The sequence below is a fragment of the Alosa pseudoharengus genome, unplaced genomic scaffold (assembly GCF_046254945.1).
Source record: "Alosa pseudoharengus isolate Yale_2024_CS ecotype anadromous, Long Island Sound unplaced genomic scaffold, YU_APseudo_1.1 YU_APseudo_1.1_scf_19, whole genome shotgun sequence".
Classification (NCBI taxonomy): domain Eukaryota; kingdom Metazoa; phylum Chordata; class Actinopteri; order Clupeiformes; family Clupeidae; genus Alosa; species Alosa pseudoharengus.
Window position 1 is genome coordinate 34377037 of NW_027468657.1, and position 17814 is coordinate 34394850.

General features: G+C 40.5%; 2 protein-coding genes across 10 annotated transcripts in view; one reads left to right on the plus strand and one right to left on the minus strand.

Moving 5' to 3' along the window:
• Nucleotides 1-32: 32 nt before the first annotated feature.
• On the minus strand, nt 33-9679 carry LOC143132791 (heterogeneous nuclear ribonucleoprotein H-like). Of its 4 annotated transcripts, none has more exons than XM_076292575.1 (11): nt 9573-9679; nt 7944-8041; nt 7326-7481; nt 6931-7074; nt 4212-4350; nt 2896-3074; nt 2641-2753; nt 1662-1797; nt 1427-1510; nt 1034-1132; nt 33-754 (listed from the first exon to the last, which is right to left on the minus strand). In XM_076292575.1, coding segments are annotated over exons 1-11 (1260 nt in total). In that variant the 5' UTR covers nt 9575-9679; the 3' UTR covers nt 33-644. The 4 variants fall into 4 exon arrangements, with proteins under 4 accessions (XP_076148690.1, XP_076148691.1, XP_076148692.1 ...); XM_076292576.1 differs by lacking the exon at nt 9573-9679 and adding an exon at nt 8876-8992; XM_076292577.1 differs by lacking the exon at nt 9573-9679 and adding an exon at nt 8872-8958.
• Nucleotides 9680-9971: 292 nt separating this feature from the next.
• Nucleotides 9972-17814, plus strand: part of LOC143132789 (ankyrin repeat and KH domain-containing protein 1-like) — a 35789-nt gene continuing 27946 nt past the window's right edge. For all 6 annotated transcript variants that reach the window (XM_076292567.1, XM_076292568.1, XM_076292570.1 and 3 more), the window contains exons 1-2: nt 9972-10395; nt 16410-16563. In XM_076292567.1, coding sequence (XP_076148682.1) covers nt 10120-10395; nt 16410-16563 — 430 coding nt within the window. In that variant the 5' untranslated portion in view covers nt 9972-10119. The remainder of the gene's footprint in view (nt 10396-16409; nt 16564-17814) is intronic.

Below are 17814 nucleotides of genomic sequence, written 5' to 3' on the forward strand. Positions count from 1 at the left end.
ACCTATGAAGGAGTTCCATGACACTGACAAAATTATTTTGCAATTTTTTATTTGTGCAGTGCATCATAATGGAGAATGACAACACTATGGAGGACATAGAAAAAAATGAACAGGAAAGACTGGAAACAAGAACACATTTAAAACCTGTTTTTTTTTTAATCTTAACTAAGTTTTTATCACTTACACTTTCCCTTCCAAAGTTCTCCAAACGAATACTTAAAAACTAACCCTCTTGTACTATAAAACTGCTCAAGTGATTCAGAGTGTAAACCTTAACAGAATTTAGCTATGTTGACTAAAAACAGAAAAGGTTTACGGTCGTACACGCCAGAAAAAGCAAAATGTTTCTCATTGTAACACTGTTTTAAGTAACTACAAGAGCAACTAGGATAAGGACACCATTAAATAGATGGGTTAAATTTACATGAAACTGTACACAAGTCCTTAGACAAAGCATTCCTCTTCTCAACCATAATGTGTTGGAGCTCTCCCACACACAAACCATGTAACATGTCAACCTCAGGCCAAAATTCGCCGTTGCCACCAAAAATGAAGAGACTTGGATTTCAGATGACAGTCCCGCCATTGCGGGAAATTCCCTAGTGTGACCCAGCACTGACAGGTGAGAGGGGGAGAAAACACGGCTACATCCCCCACCCCGCCCCCATGCTCATCCCACTGTTCAGGCCATTCATGCCCATGGAGCCACGGCTACCGCCACCATAGTAACTGCTGTTCATCCCGCCCTGGTTACCTAGCAAAGGGAAGAGAACTTCAGTTAGAGACCAGCATGCTCGGCGCCCTGTGATGAGACTCCATCTCCCCTCCTCTCCTCCAGTGGGATCATCTCTCCACAGTTGTCACACAGCTGAATGTGTCATTCTGTCATATACGTTCACTCTGATGTGCAAGAAAGACAAGCAAATCTGCAAATCCATATTGTAGTGTTTTTGTCAGGGTTGGCTATAAGAACTGGATGGCAAGCGGAACAACTGGCTGGTGGATCCCCCCACAAAGCAGAGCTGACACTCACTGTAGTCTCTGTAGCCTCCCATACTGTTCTGACTGCTGTAGCCTCCACTGTAGCCAGAGCCTAGCTGCTGACTGCTGGACCCGTAGGATGACTGGTTGGCTGGGGAGAATGTCAAGTGGTTACTTCTTTTTGGGGGGAATGGGGCAGAGTCTGTACTGTATGGTAACACTGCTTGCTCCTGACTGCCATTTTCAGAAACTTTGGACAGGAATACTAATATGCTGAATAACATCCTTGCATAGTCACCCAATGTACACATCTCCATCTGCATCTTTTTGTTGGAAATATGTCCTTACCTGGATATGCCCTCCATAAATGCTTCTTACTGGGGCTGATGTCAGCTCAGTTTGTTCTACTAAGAGATTTGCCATTGACTTGGGTGGAGACACTTACCCATCGCTCCCATCATCTGGCTGCCATAACCACCATTGCTGCCCCCTGCTGTTGAGTTCAGGAATAGTTCTACATAGCGATGCTCTGTTGGACACGTATGAGGAGACACACTCAAGTTAATTTACCAGCTTTGGGCCTCTTGATGTTACATACATTTTTAAAACTTCCAGGACTTAGATGTGTTAATTGAATTGGGTCACATTAACATGTGTCCCAAAAAAAACTTTCCACTCACGCATGTTGGCTTTGTCCTTGGACATGGCGGCTACTGCATCCTCATGCGTGGCAAATTCTACGTCTGCTTCGCCAGTGACCCGGCCGTCTGGTCCGATCTCTATGTGGACCCGGACAGGATTCAGTGGCGAGAAGAACTGCAAAGAACAAGTTGGTCAGTTGGAGTTGCTTTGGAACATTCACTTGCCCTGAGGTGAACATACTGTATGAATCACTTGTTTCTCAGCTTTAGGACCAGTTACAGTAAGGGATGTAACGATTACCGCTATAATGGTAAACCGCGATAAAAATGTTGACGATAATAATTACCGTTTTCATTTCAAAGATCATGATTATCATTGTTGATTACTGCGGTGTGGAAACAGTGTTTTTAATCCTTCCCAGCTTCATCTGAGCCTGCTTTTGACATACAGTAGGCCTGGTACAATGGAACAAAACTGGTACCCTACTGATTCTGTTGTCTAATTGATGATTTTAACTACAATTCGGATTAGGCTACACCTGATTTTAAAAGGCGGAACTTTTTTCACCGCAAAATGTGCACTGTATCATGTACTGTAGCCACTCTGCGTCTTTTTATGTTCGCGTCCACATTAAATCCATTCCACTCACGTTATCAGGAGAATACAGTAGCCTAAAGTTTTATTTTGAACGCTTACTTTGGTCTCACTCATGGCATCCAAATAACAGAAATAGCAAACTCCAAGTTATGGTAGGGTAAGCTATAAGCACATAGCCAATTAAACATGAAGAAAAAAGTGAACGGGACACTTTTTGAAACTATTTCAGCTTGTGTAGGTCTATCAGTGCTTTCTGAACATATTGAACACACTTTTAGAAATACCGTGATAATTTTGGTCACTATAACCGTGAGGTTAAATTTTCATACCGTAACATCCCTAGTTACAGTATAGTAGGTTTTTTCATGAAGTCAGAAAAGTCACCCAGCGTAGTAGATGGTGTTACACGACTAAACTTACATTATAGATGTCTGTCTCGGTGGCTCTGTAGGGGAGTCCCCTCATGTGAACGCAGTGGCCTGTCGTGCTCTGAAACGATGAGCCACCATCACTGTAACGGCCATCTGATACACCTGCAAGAAAACGGTTTCCCCGATTGATGGAAGCAGTAGTTAGTCATCAACTTCACAACAGTCTACTTCCTGCCAACTACACACAATACAAATGCAGACTACACATGTTGTTGGGACTCAAAGGTAAAACCTCCACACTCACCACCTCCGTATCCTCCACGGCGCATGCGGTCAAAGGAGCCTCCGCGGCCGAGACTGTTGTAGCCCCGGCCGACGCCTGGCCGGTCGTAGGGCCCAGGGCGCTGCATGCCCATGGGCTTTCGCTGAGGCTCATAGTGCGTCCGCACCTCTGCACGGCTGCTCTTGAAGATCTCAATGTACCTGAGGGCATATTAAGATAGCGATAGAAACCCAGGGTTCTCTTACAAACACCATTCACACAGAAGGAAAATGCATTCACATGTAGTCGCCAAAAGAAAGGGTACACTTGGTGATACTACCGAGACCAGTTGAGCAACTTGAATAATGAACAGCCACATGAGCTACTTTAGTTAGAATTAGAAGTCGAATAAATAAATGAAAAATGAAGGAAACCTTAACAAAAAGAAAACTAAAATGAATTACAGGACTTTTCTTATGGTCACCGGAAAATAACCTAGTTTTGCAAAACATCATGGTCGTGCATGGCGTCTCTGACATCCTCATATGTTGAGCATAAAACAATGAGATTGTGCAGAAAAGGGGAAAAAACTGGTCCAACATGGCTACCAGAGGATTACCTGTGACGTGTATGCTCCAACTCCTCCTTATCTGCAACAAGTTGGCTGTTCCCTATTTGTTTGTATTTTAGTGCTGAGCGAGTGTTCATTCAATTGTCAGTTTGGTTTTGGAAGGCCCTCTTTTGTTTTGTTTTTGTTTTTATCATTCACATTCCTAGACAAGACTTTGTGGACGAATAGTACATAAAAGCAATTGGCCAGCTGTCTATGAAGGGGTGGTAGAAATAGCCTTATAGCTTATACCTCAAAGTATAGCATTTTACTTCAATCCAATGCAATGGTATGTTATTAACAAAACACTGACCTCAACATGTTATAGTGCTTAGTAATTAGCAACACCGAAGCTATTTTAAACATGCTAGTGTTTTCCAGCATGCAAACCAACTGTATAGCCTACAATTGGTTTGAAACAAATGGCAAGAAAAGCAAACACCCCCCCCCCCCCCCTACTTTAATCTTTAAAGGACCTTCAATGTCTCTAAACCTCTAAATGTCCAGTTGACCATATTTAGATTTTTAAAAAATCATTACTGCTCAGCACTTTAGCAAATAAGGGCCTGCAACTTTTTGAAAAGTAGTCCTCATCCTCCCAAAATGAAGTGTGTGCGTGTTTGTGTGTAGGTTTCTCATCATGCATGTGGAGGTCTGAATGTGTGCTCTTGGTATTGTAGATCATTGTTAGGTGTACACCATAAGAAAAGCAACTTATCCAGCCAACCAACCAACCAACCATCCCCACCTGTGCCCTATTCTTTCCTTGTGTTTCTTTAGAGCCTTTTCAGCTATATCCTGTGAAGCAAACTGCACGAAGGCCTCCCCCGTACTCCTCCCCTGGAAGTCCACCGGCAATGTTATCCCATTTGGCACGATTTCCAACCCTTCAACCCAAGGACAAATAACCCCAGTTGGGGACATTAAATCACATGCCCATTCACAAAACAAAAAAAAAAAGTTAGTGTTTCTATGGATGTTTGTTTTCCGTTTCAACAAAAAGAAATTAAATGTTTTATGCAAATCACATACATACCAGATGAGAGTGCAAATCGTACAAGTGCATATAGGTCCCTGTATGATTCGTTCATTCGTTTTTCCATTTAAAACCAAAATGTACTTATTTTTTATATATCCGTTTCTAAAACCGAAATGAAAAACATGGATAACGAGTCGTGTTTTCATTTTCCGATTTTGTACTTAAACGAAAATGAACCAATCGGATAACAAGACAGTCCATGTATGATTTGTTTATTTGCTATTCAACCGAGAATCCAAAATCAAAAAATTACTTATTTCATTATTTGTTTATGAATGTGATAAACAAACAAATAATGCTTTGTTTTTCAGACTTTTGAATTCATGGTCAGATCAAAAGTAGAAAATGTAACCGATTTTGATATTTACTTTTTTTCTGATAGCTGTGACCCGGAAATTATTTACTGACTTCCATTGCCAGCTGCTGCTTCTGTTTTGCAGTGTTAAATCAGACTACAAGTTCGATTATAACTTTACCATACACACAATTTAACCTAAAGACAATGGCTATATTTAAATGTCAGAAGAATCTCTCTTTTTTACTTAGCCGACAGTCTAAATGAATAGGTTTTTCTAACTTGTATGCTCGATTTGAATTATTTGCTCTGTTTGTGAATGAAGTTGTAGCCCACTTTCCTTTCAATGTGTTTGTTGAATAATGCTGGCAAGCGTGTCCCTAGTTTCCCTGCCATGCCATAGCTAGGCCTACCTCTGGTGTAATCTCACCAGAAGTTAGGCTACTGCAGCTGGCTGCCTTCCAATGACATTGTTGATAACAGATCTGATCTGATAGATCTACTTCCGTGCAATAATGTGGGATGATACTACATAGGCCAGACATTACTTCTATAATCATGGGGCAATGCTTTGGGCCAACGTGATGTTCATAAACGAAACAGGCATGAGAAGGGAGATGATTTTCTGACGATTCAACAACAAAATCGAGTTTGCCATCGTTGCGCAAGTCGCCCAATTTCTTGCTAGTTGCCAGAAAATATTTTCTATCGCTAGGGATGGCCGCCAAATCTAGCAATAAAGTCACTAAATTGGCAACACTGAGCACTGACAGGTCTAAAAGACCAAGAAAGTGACTTCGGATTGACTTTCAGGTCACACAACGGCCCTAAGGCAGTTTTTTAAATGTTCTACTTTTGATCTGACCATAAAATCAAAAGTCTGACAAACAAAGCGTTATGTTTGTTTGTATCACATTTATAAACAAATAATGAAATAACCAGTCATTTTTTCATTTTGGATTCTCAGTTGAATACCAAATGAACAAATCATACATGGACCCACGTGTACCACGTTCCTTCATTCATTTTGTTTACTTGCCAGAACACAATATTTTTTGTTTTTCGAGTTTTGATTGACGTGTTTAGCCTTCAACAGCTGTTTTTGTGTATCCGTGTGGATGGAATTATTTTACAATACGAAGGAACGATCTCTGTTTTCAAACCCCAGTACGTGTGGACATAGGTTTTAAACAACATTGGATCAGTAAACTAACTGACTCCTGAAAATAAAGATAATTGAGTTAATTAACGTTATAGGCTATGCTTTCTATTTGAGGACAAAGGTGACTTCTGGGTCACGCCAATTGTGTTCTGGCAAGTAAAGAAAACGAATGAAGGTACGTGAGAGCTTGTCTTGTTATCCATTTTTGTTTTCAGTACAAAATCAGAAAACGAAAAAACGACTCCTTATCTGTGTTTTTCATTGGTTTTAGAAACAGATATAGAAAAAATACACATTTACATTTTTTTGATGGTTGGTTTTAAATGGAAAAGCGAATGAACAAATCATACACGGACCCATATAAATGGACCATATATCATTTATGATGAGAAATAGGACTGCTTATTGCCAATTACACTGAAGAGAAGACCCTGTCCAAGAGGACGTTACTGGTCTTAAAATTATTTCAACACTAATGAGGTGACGCTTTTTAGAAATTCATCTTTTTTTGTGAAGATGGTGCAGTGGATTGAGGAAGGTTTGCTTTCTTTTTTAAAGGGTACTGAATCATTTGTTACCATTATCCAATATCTTAAAAGCATATTACAAGACAATAGTGCTTCTGCGTAAATGAGCAAATGAGTATAATGTGCTGTGGAAAAACAAATCTAAAGGCTTAAAAAATTAAGATATTGAATATTTTCCCAATGTGATTCTGGGGATTTAAAAAATAAATAAATAAATAAATAAATAAATAAATAAAGTGTCCATAAATGCAAAAAGAAATGAAATGATCCAATACTGCTACAAACTACTATGGAGGACCTTTCTTACTTTCAATCTATCTCTCACACACACACACACACACACACACACACACACACACACACAAACGGAAGACCTCAAGCACCTTTCCTACAGACAGTTTTATGGATGAACAGGGAGTTGAAAGGGAGCAAGTGAATTAGTACCTGCAAAAAACTGAACAATTTCTTCTTTGCTGCATCCAAAGGGAAGACCCCTCAGTCTCACCAGGCCATCCCCAGCAGTCTCTGGACAGTTAGGACCTGTGTGCTTCAGGACCCAGTCCATTTCTACATTATTTGATTTGAACACTGGAGAAACACACACATAATTACATCGGTATCAGATATGCATGAAGTGTGATATATATATATATATATATATATATATATATATATATATATGATGCTAAATCTGTATTAATCGGTATATATATATATGCCAAATCTGTAATCTGTATTAAACTCTGTTGTCATTGCTGTTCTTGCAACACTGTTTGGCTCTTGTGAAAGTTAACACTGTTCATGAAAAAGAACCAATGCTCAACATTGTTCATACAAACCTTCCACATATCTGTGGCCCATTGTTTCTCTGTCTTTCTTCACGGCTATTTTCAAATCTTCCTCTGAATCAAACTCCACAAAGGCCTCTCCACTGGGTCGTCCTTCTCTTGTATATGTAAAGTGGATGCTGCTGCCATTGTTTGCAATTTTGCATTCTTTTTAGGGAGAGAGTGGTGAAAAGTCATTGTAATGGTCAATCAAGAAATACCTGAACTGAAAAGTCAGAGCAATAACATCAGCCAAGTGTCAAAGTTTTCATCATGAGCCTCGGCTAAACTCTGTTGTGTGGAAACAAATATAATCAAGACCACCATGTGGCCCAAATGTGGGTGGAAATTGAATCATTCATCATTCAAATGTCACCATGTCAACACTTCCTAATGGTGGGAGTGAATGGATGAGGAGCATACTAAAGCAGAGGGAGATGCAAGGGTCTGTCTTTCAGAAAAAGCTGATGGGCGCTATACGTAATTATCTTTGATGGGCTTCAAGCTCACCATCTGATCTCCACTAGTAAATGGCCCAACAACATTTGTTACTCTGCAATGGGTTTACGGTCATAGATAATGTGATATACGTATGTGTATGTATGTGTACATCAAGATATGTTGTTCTACCTGAGAAAAAACGCTGAACTTCATCCACTGAACAAGACCAGGGTAGACCTCGCACACGGACGACATATCCTTCACCATCTGCCATGTTCTGACCAAGCCTTCATGAAAGAAATGCATACAATTACTATCAACATACATGATACAGAACACCTTGACATGTGGTACTATCTATGCCTGATTGATCAATGTTTCAGAGCTGGTCCTTGCAGAATTACTTTTTGGTTTAGCATTCCCATGGTGGTCTCATAAAATGAGGATATATTATAACGCTTGGGATAGCACGGGCCGATAAGGTAACGTTAGAAACTTAATGGCAACAAAAGCGGCAACGTTAGAGTTTTACGTTAAAGAAGATCGACCACGAAAATAGTTAACGTTAAGGCCTCCAGACGCTTTAAACCAATCGACAACAAACACAATATAATGTTAATTTGTTAACTTGAATTGCGAAAACAGTGAAAGCGTACGGGATACCCTACTAGCCTCTGGCTATACTAAGCGTTATGCTAAACCCTACTAGCCTACTAAGCGTCATGCTAAACGTCAACGTTACGTTAACGTGACGGTCCAGATGACCTAGAATCGGTTCAGTTCATTGCAAAAAACAAATGATCACTCCGAGACAAACGACCAACAAAGAAAATGACATAGAAATAAACTTTCTATCTAGTAGAGGTAACTTCAATGACGCCGACGAGATAACAGCAACGTCTAGCTAAGGTGCCTAGCAGCTAGAACTAGCCAATGTTCACAAGGCTAGCTAACAAAGACAGGCCTTGACGTTACGATTCTATGCTATACTTTATCCAGTGATGGTATGTGTTTGCGGATGTAGCTATAATGAACACTTAATGACAGTTACTTTTAGTTATCAAGTGTATTATTATCTGCGGTAAAGACAGTATTTCTTATATATAATTAACGTTACCTACTGATTTTCAGTGAAAGATTGCTCTTGTTGCGTCGGCGGCGTGTCTCTATCCAAGTAGCCTAACCAGATAACACTGCGTGTGGCAGCTCGCGAGAAGTGAGGAGCTCCGCCCCGCAGCTGCAGTCAAGTTTTGCAGTTTCTCACGCTGCTAGGTTAATTTGCTAGACTGTTCCGAGATCAGCACTTTCCCGCAAGGCGTTTGCCTATTATTGTTTTCCAGGCAAAATCCTGTCGTTTGGATATACATAATATAAATGACCATGTGAATATAGGCTGTATATCCCATGTCTCCTAAGTAATCATAATGTAATATGTTCATTGAGTGTTATGGCACATCCTCAGAATAAACATTCTCTACACTGGATATGTAAATATTTAAGCAATAGAGGCATTGTTATTAAATTCATGTGTCACTCACATACATATTTTACAGTGCTATGCTGACACCGCCCAGCACAGATGTTGTTGTTTGTCATAGCTAACGTTACCTGACATTAACTGCGCACAAAGTTATTTACTTTGGTGTCTTGGTGTATTGCCTAAATCAAAATTCTCTATTAATTGAGGTGATCTTGATTATATGTGATTTATAGATTGCCTTTTCACTGCACAAACAGCAATATTCTGTACGTCATAGAATCATATCATAACATTACACTACGACGTTAACCAGCTTTTTAGAATGATAGCTTACTTACATGTTCTTGACCTGCTAAATGTTAGCTAGCATTAGTAGTGATTTCAGGGTAACATAATATATTTCGTCGCTGATTGCCTTTAATGTCTGTATGCTGTTTTCTATTATCGAAAAGCACAGTCGTAGGAGGCCACCACAGTTTATTTAACTGTACATGGGTGCAACCGCATGGGGAGTATTTCGCAATTCGTGCTAGCCATCATTAGCTGTTGGATAGCATGACGTTAAGTCGCAAAGCCTCGTGATACTGGTAAACCTAACTTTCTCTTCAAGGTTTTACATGATTGTCAATGATATAAACCAACCAACGTGTAGGGTCACAGTAGTTCAGCCAATTGTATTGGCTAAAATTCTTCAAAGGTGGGGCTTGTCGAAGACAGGGTAGGTTGTTAGAAAGTTAATGGCTGGGGGAGAAAGATATGCCTCTACTCTCGCTTCAGGAGAGTTTTTCGATTTCCTGAAGTGAATATACATTAATTCAAACTATATATCAAACGATAGATTACCTGATTAATATTTGTACCTATCTACGTATTGTTCTGATAAGTATGCAGGATGCATTAGCCGGGACGGCTATGCTGACGGACGGCTTTGAGGACGAGATTGACTCGGTGACTCCACGGTCCCCAGCGGTAGGGATGGGGGTAGGAGCAACACCAGGAGTCGGACTTGGGGGAATAGGTATTGGTGTTGGAGGAAAGAAAGTGCGCTTGTTTAACGAGCCTGGTGGGCCTAGTGCAGACAGACTGGATTTTAAATTAGCAGCGGCTGCAGTACTCTCATCTGGACCTGGATCCGGCAGCGACGAGGACGAGGTTTCTGAGGTAAGTTAAGAGCCATCTTTAGCTAGAATGCTAGCGAGCGAGCCCACAGCGGCATTAGTAGCTAGACAGCTAGCTAGTTAGCTAACTAGCCAGCATTCACTGGCCGATAAAAATACGTATGAAGTAACCAGCTAAATCCCTTATAGTGTAACAACACACACACATCATCAATCATTTCCATTAATTGACATCAATCTCGCCAGACGATGGCATTTTTTTCACAACTGATCGATGTTATGTTTTATTTATGCGGCGTAGGCTGAGATCCAGGCCTAAGACTGGGTGGCTAGCAATGGCAGCGCCAATGCCCAAGTCTCGTACTCGTTTTCAACTTTGCAGCGATTTTCATGCGGCAGCATATACTGTTTTGGAAACGACGTAGGTTCTTATTATTTAAGTCCAACCATTACAAGGGATTTGACAGTTTGTTTAATTAGGTGTTGTTGAAGATGACACTTGTCTCTTTCTCGACACTTTTAACATTAGCTGTGTTTATTAGCTGCGTGCCTAAATAATGCAAGCTGGTCATTCATCATACTAACGTTTCATTATGTCTTGAAGTATGGAGAATAAAGCAGTTGCTGTCAGGAGGCCCTCGACATCAATAACACTGTATTTGGATAACTGTGGAATGGTTTATTTGCAGCGTGTGCTGGTTTATCACCTACACGAGCTAGAAGAACTCAAAATGATTGTGTCTGTCATTTAAAACCTAACATTAGGGGTCAAAGTTGCCTTCCGGAATTTTTCACCTCAAGGGAAAAATGGCAGCGCGTAGGGTCCCCGAAACGGTACACAAGGTGTAATACGTCATCTGTAAGTCACGTCCTTTAAAAGCGCCTTCACTTGTAGTCGGTGGGACTGGCATGGTTCCCCTCGCCCCCTCTCACCTCCGTGTGAGTCACAATATAGAGGGCGGTTACAAATAAAGCTCATAAGACCTGCTACATAATTAACCAGTCATTCCTAGAACCATCGACAGCAGGGTCTTGGTTTTGAATCAGTGAGATTAACATCCTTAATGATTGTATTGTCTCCCTCACTTTAAACATATATTGTCATGTTAGATTGGAAACTAGACTGTCACCAGTGATTCATGGTACGTTCAGATCAAACATGTATTTTCCATACGCCAGTGATGAGTGAAGCATTATTCAGAGCATCAGTAGTTGAGGAATAATAGATTTTGTTAGCAACATATTCATGACCAATAGGTTGTCAAAGGTCTGCAGGCTCTTGGAGAACGAGCTTGGCGTTAGTTCCCCTGTAAGCAGAGGCCATACCTTACACATCTGTGATGGGATGCAGAAGAAGAGCTGGATCCTTTTCTTCCAACATGTTCTCTTCCTAGGTTTTGCTGTTCACATGGTTCTCCAGTTAAGTAAGGAAGTTACATTTGCAGCTATGAGATCATTGTTCTAAATTAATAATATGGAATAATATGATGTCAGAGATTTTAAAGTACACCCTTTGGTCTATTATTTAGAAATGTGAGCAAGTTACTGCCAAATCACTGGCTTCAAGTCTGATAGGCCAGATGAGGTTATTGAGTCAAGGCTTGATGATAATTGCAAACATTTCCCCTTTTTCTTCCCTGCATTTGATTTCCCCTGGGGATCAATAAAGTATCTTATCTATCTATTAGATTTAACAGGTAAAAAATAGATTTTCAAGCTTAATCACTGCACAGTTACTCTTAGTCATGCCACTAGTTAAAAGCTAAAGAAACATTTAGATGCACATTTCTTTGTTATGCTTGTCTTGTTATGCCTATAATTTCAGAATCAGTCTGGAAAGAGCTCTTCAGGGTGAACAATGTGAAAAGATTTGGCACATGGACATCTTAGTTTTAGCTCATTTATAAGTGGTTTTAGATAAATGTTACTAGAAATTAGACACACTTCCTGTGGAACATCCACTGCGTAGTGCAGTATACAGTATGAACTGAATAACCACTATATGGCCTATGTATTGAATAAGTAGATGTTTCAGATACGGTCACATTTGCTTGTGGTGGTTATTGCAGTTGTCCTGTTTCTCTCAGTTGCTCTCTGCCACAAGTGACAGCTGCCAGCTTTGACAGTACCCCTGAAATGTCAGGGTTTCAGAGACTAGTCTTCCTCTATTACATTTTTATTTCTTTAAGAATATCTTTATTTTCCTTAAGACATGTATAGCTTGTGTGAGAGGCCTTCAGGAACAGCCATTGCAGAGGCTTTTGTTAAGTATTATCCCTGCCAAGAGCTCACTGCTCTAGGCCAAAGCTAAAATTTGAGGTCCAGGATTAGGTGAATGCTTTTCCAGGCCTTTCCTGCTCTCAAGGCGGATTTGATTCTGGGAACTGTAGTTCATTAACTGGGAGAGGATCCTGCTCATTGTTGCTCTGCAGGGATGTTGCTGGACTACAGTTCCCACAGGTCATTGTGCACTGCATTCTTTACATTCATGTCCCTCCACATTTCTGCCCTCCATTAGCAGTTGCCCTCACTCGTTCCAGCACGGATAAATAGACCGTTGGAGAAAAAACCTATTCATGTAAAACAAGCAGGTAATTGATATTGGCATGACCGTGTTACATCAGCAAGATTGTTACACAAAAAGAAAAAGCCCCAATGTTCTGCAGTCTCAGAGACTAGCTAATACAGTAGGACACAATGTCACATATTCAAGTAGTTTTCTACATCGTCATGAGGACCGTAAGCTACATTACATGAAAATAGTTTCACCAGAGTAAGATGTTTTTGTATTAAGAAGTGAGTAATGTTCTATAAATAAAGTTTAAGTTTGGCTAATTAATTTGTAGCCCAGTTTCTAAAGAGGTTTGATTGTGTTGTGTGTGTGTGTCTTGTTTGACATGGTCTCGACCTTGGTTATTTGACACAGCTGTCAAATGGTCAGAAGACCAAGTGAGAGGCATGTGTATTCAATGTGCTTTGTGGTGTTTTTCCCTGTTCCATGCTGCAAGGGTCACTTCTGGTCACTACCTCCCCACAGAGCTCACCACGCCCCAGTCTTCATGTCTCTTCTGGACACATGGCAGACACAACCAATGCAAAGAGGAGAAATTCATCTTTTTTTAGGATTGAAGTATATGGGGGCAGCCGTGGCCTACTGGTTAGTGCTTCGGACTTGTAACCGGAGGGTTGCCGGTTCCCCGACCAGTAGGCACGGCTGAAGTGCCCTTGAGCAAGGCACCTAACCCCTCACTGCTCCCCGAGCACCGCTGTTGTTGCAGGCAGCTCACTGCACCGGGATTAGTGTGTGCTTCACCTCACTGTGTGCCGAGTGTGTTTCACTAATTCACGGATTGGGGTAAATGCAGAGACCAAATTTCCCTCACAGGATCAAAAGAGTATATATACTTATACTATACTTATACTGTATGCACACCCATAAAGAGCAAGTCTTCCACTGATGATGTATTAATACATGTATCATTCAGATAGCAAACTAGAAACATCCTGATCTGACAGGCATCCCTACCTGGTGTTATTTTTATGTGTAATCCCAATATGAATCAATGCAATTACCTAATTGCCAAGCTACAAATAATCGTGCATAATATTTTTTTTTACATTTCTGACTTCGTTCGTTCGTTTCATCCTCCTTGAATATGGCACTTATGGTTGGTTGGTGGGTGAGTGTAGTGTGTGAGGGGCACAGTAATTCTGATTGGTGAGCTTCACAGTCAGTCAGGGGGCTGTGCTTCTTGTGCACCGGGCGTGCTCACCAATCAGGGGTAGCACAAATTAAAGAGACATTTGAAATATTGAACTGAATCAATTCATTCATTCAGAAATCTTATTGCAAATCACAATATCTGTCAGAAAAATCGCAATTCAATATTTTCCCCAAATCGTGCAGCTCTAGTAACCAGAGCACATTGAAGATGTGGATTTTGTGCATTAAGAAAGGTTGCCTGTAGGACCCTTTAAAGGTGTAAAGGTGCTTTTCCCACACGTAAGGTGTTTCAGAATTTGGCAAGCAGATAAATGTACCCCAGTATGTTGTCCCTCTTCCTGCATGTGCACTGCCCTGGCTTGCACCAATGAATGACAGGCAGATTATTGTTCAAATTGGTTGGGTATGTCCTTACCTCAATACATTGAATGCTTTGTAACCAGGTTATGTTTTTTGCCATTACCATTTTCAGAGTCTGATTACCATACACAGACCTGAGACCAGAGTCTTATCCCTGTAGACATTGACTACCTTTGTCTCAAAAGAAGAGAATGTCAGAAAAGCTATACAAAGGTTCTTTAAATTAAAACCTAGCAGAGTATATATGTGGGACAGCATATGATGGCTATCTACTGCAGTTTGCTAACTCTGAAGTTTTGATTACACATTACACTAAATTTCTGGGTACTCTGGGGAATCAATGGCATAATAAAACCAACACAGATATTCAGGGTTCCCACAAGTCATGGAATTTCTGGAATATCATGGAATTTTGGAAGGTCTATTCCAGACAACTTTGTTTATTCATCTCCCGCTCTAAAAAAGTAAAAGCTTCTTGAATGTTACCCAACTGTTCTGAAATTTTTGGTCGGTATATTGTACCCAAAATTATATAGTAGGTACTGGAAATTTACTTTTGTTTTTTTTGTCATGAAATTTTACATTTCACTTAGAGTGGGAAACCTGGATATTTGATCCTCTGCCTGTTTTTAGGTTTGACATTTTGCTTTGCTTTGAACTAGCTTAAAACAAACTAGATGTTGAGGAACATTTCTTGACTTCTTGACACATGTAGATTTGGCCTATTTAGGTTCATTACATTAAGCCCTCATTACCTGGTGTATAGTTGTAAATCAAAATATTTAAAAACTTTTTTTTACATACTCAGTTAGTAGGTGATTGATCAGCATGTTAAAGGGGAACTATGCAGTTTTTTTTTTTAGCTTCATTTACCTTAACTCAACAGCTTCGGAGTTGAGAAAGAAAGTCTTGCAGCCTCGCAATGTAACAAATTGCTTTATTGCACTACACACATGCTCACCAGGCACCGGCTTGAACAAGGTAGCGATGGAGTTTCTCAGACATTCGTCATGGCAGAGCCAGCGAAAAGAAGCAGAACGCGAGTAAACCGTTGTCGGAGGAACAGGGAAAGAGGAAACGGCAGACCGACGATTGAGGAGTGTCGTAAAATATATACTCTGAAGCTGTAGGGGGAGCTCTGCAGAGAAACCTGCGAGCAAAAAGCGACAAAACGGCGAAGAAATTGCCAAAACTGCGTAGTTTCTCTTTAAATCAACATGTAGGGTCACCAAATACATTTAAGTGTCTACTCCCATAACTTGCCTCCATTCTACTTGGTGATGAATTACATTCGGTATGAATTAATGTCAGATTCACTTTAGTTTTCACAACAATATGCCCGGCAGCTCATAGTTAAATAACATAATTAAGGAGGGTGATGGCAATACCCTTTTGAGTTCCCTTTACTACAAGGGAGCTCGTTTAGGTGGGCTTCATACGATGATGGACCAATGAGCAACAGTGAAGCGGACATCTGCGTCACATGAGCACACTTGTTTTTGTTTACAAAAAAATTGCTGCCGCTGGAGAAGCAAGATGTTTAGATTCCGTTTTATTAAGATAAGATATAAATTATTGAGAACGCAATATCTACAAAAGACTAACTGGAAATGGCAATAAAGTTATTTGACACCCTCACATTTTGTGGGCGGGGTAAATTGCGACTGGCTTCCAGGCTAGGTTCAGGCCACGCCAGGCTTGGTAACCCATATTTAGACTGGAAAGGAAAAAACCCCTCAAAATTGCTAAATATCCAAACCTCACAGTTTAATAACCGCCAATTTGCACATTTGGTTTGATGAAAACAGGTATTACAAATACAATAGATAATTTGCTTGTTTTAATGAATCACACTTTAAGAGCAAAACCGTAAGTGTTTAATTTTATGGTCGGTATGTCTTAAGATGAGATGATGCCCACAGCTGTTTTGATTTGGCTCTAGAATTTTAACACACTCTTTTATCGTCCCTTAGGTGGAGTCTTTCATCCTGGACCAGGAGGACCTGGACAACCCCATCATGAAGACGGCATCTGAACTGCTCCTCTCCAGCGCTACAGATGGTGTAGACCTGCGGACGGTGGACCCAGAGACGCAGGCTCGGTTGGAGGCCCTGCTGGAGGCTGCAGGTATGAGAGGATGATTAAGCGTGGTGTGTGCCCACCTTTTGTGGGATTGAACAGTAGACTCCTTTCTGCCGCCTGGACTACCAGGCTGTTTTATGGTGGCTTGCTAATTTGTGTGTTTGGACTGCAGAAACAGCCCTCTTTGCTGTAGGTACTTCTGTCTGGCCCTGAAACTGCTGGGTGGGGCTTGCGATAATGGTGGACGTTTATTGGTTTAAACGCAACGTGAGTTGAAGAAAACTAGCAGCACCATTTATATAAATAGCAAGAACATATTTTAATCGCAGAGTAGGGAATTTTGTAGTTTTGTGTTTGGATTGCATGGAACTGGGGACAATTGTAGTTCTTATGACTACAGTTTCAATAACCATTTTAGCTTCTACTTCAGGGTGGGGCCTGCTTTTCCGGGAAAACATGACTGACGTACATCTTGATTAGGCGAGCACAATAGCCAACCAATGCCAATTTTAGAAATTTGTATAAAAATAATTTTACTACTATTACTACATTTACTACGACTACGCTCACATGATAAATGCTGCAGTAATACTGATACTTTTTTGAGTGCTTCTTGATACCGTGATCTTCTAGTTTATCAATAAACTACAGTAAAGTTAGGCTAAATAACATTGCTGTCTATTTCATTACTTTATGTTCATGTGATAAAATAAGCTGCTACCCTAAGTCGATTTTATCTTCCCAAAACAAAAAGCCACTGATTCGATCGCTACCATAACCTGGACAAACATGAGTATTTGCCACTGGAGTAGAACTATGTAGGCTGTGTTCGGTGCATCTTATTTTAGCCTTTATGTTAGCTGTGGTAACTTTCAGTAAACTTCAGTAGCCTAAATAACTGTGCTGTTCATTTCATAAGTTCCTTTCACATTGGAAGGATTTTTGCAGTTCCTAGAACTTTTTTTTTTCCGCAATCGGACAGGACGGAATTGGGGACTATTTATTATTAAGTTCATCTGACCGCAGTTCCTATAACTCTTTCAGCTCCTACCTCAGGGTAGGGTCTATTCCCTTTGCATAGGGACCCTTCGTGACCTAAGTCTACGTTGATTGGCCCAACTCATAAGTCACACCCACTGAACATTATGCATTCGCATGCGTGCCATCTTTAAAATCTGCGTTGCCTGTGTAAGCAAAATATACAAAAACATACTACTGTCAGAGACTTTATTAACGAGAATGGACGGCATACAGAACACAACTCTGCTCCAAATGAAATATAAATTTAACAAACAC

Coding starts and splice junctions, on each gene's coding strand:
- LOC143132791 (XM_076292575.1), bottom strand. Junction 7,482..7,943: donor AGTTCAGCGTTTTTTCTCAG/GTAGAACAACAT, acceptor CTCCCTAAAAAG/AATGCAAAATTGCAAACAAT. Junction 4,351..6,930: donor AATTGTTCAGTTTTTTGCAG/GTACTAATTCAC, acceptor CTTGGGTTGAAG/GGTTGGAAATCGTGCCAAAT.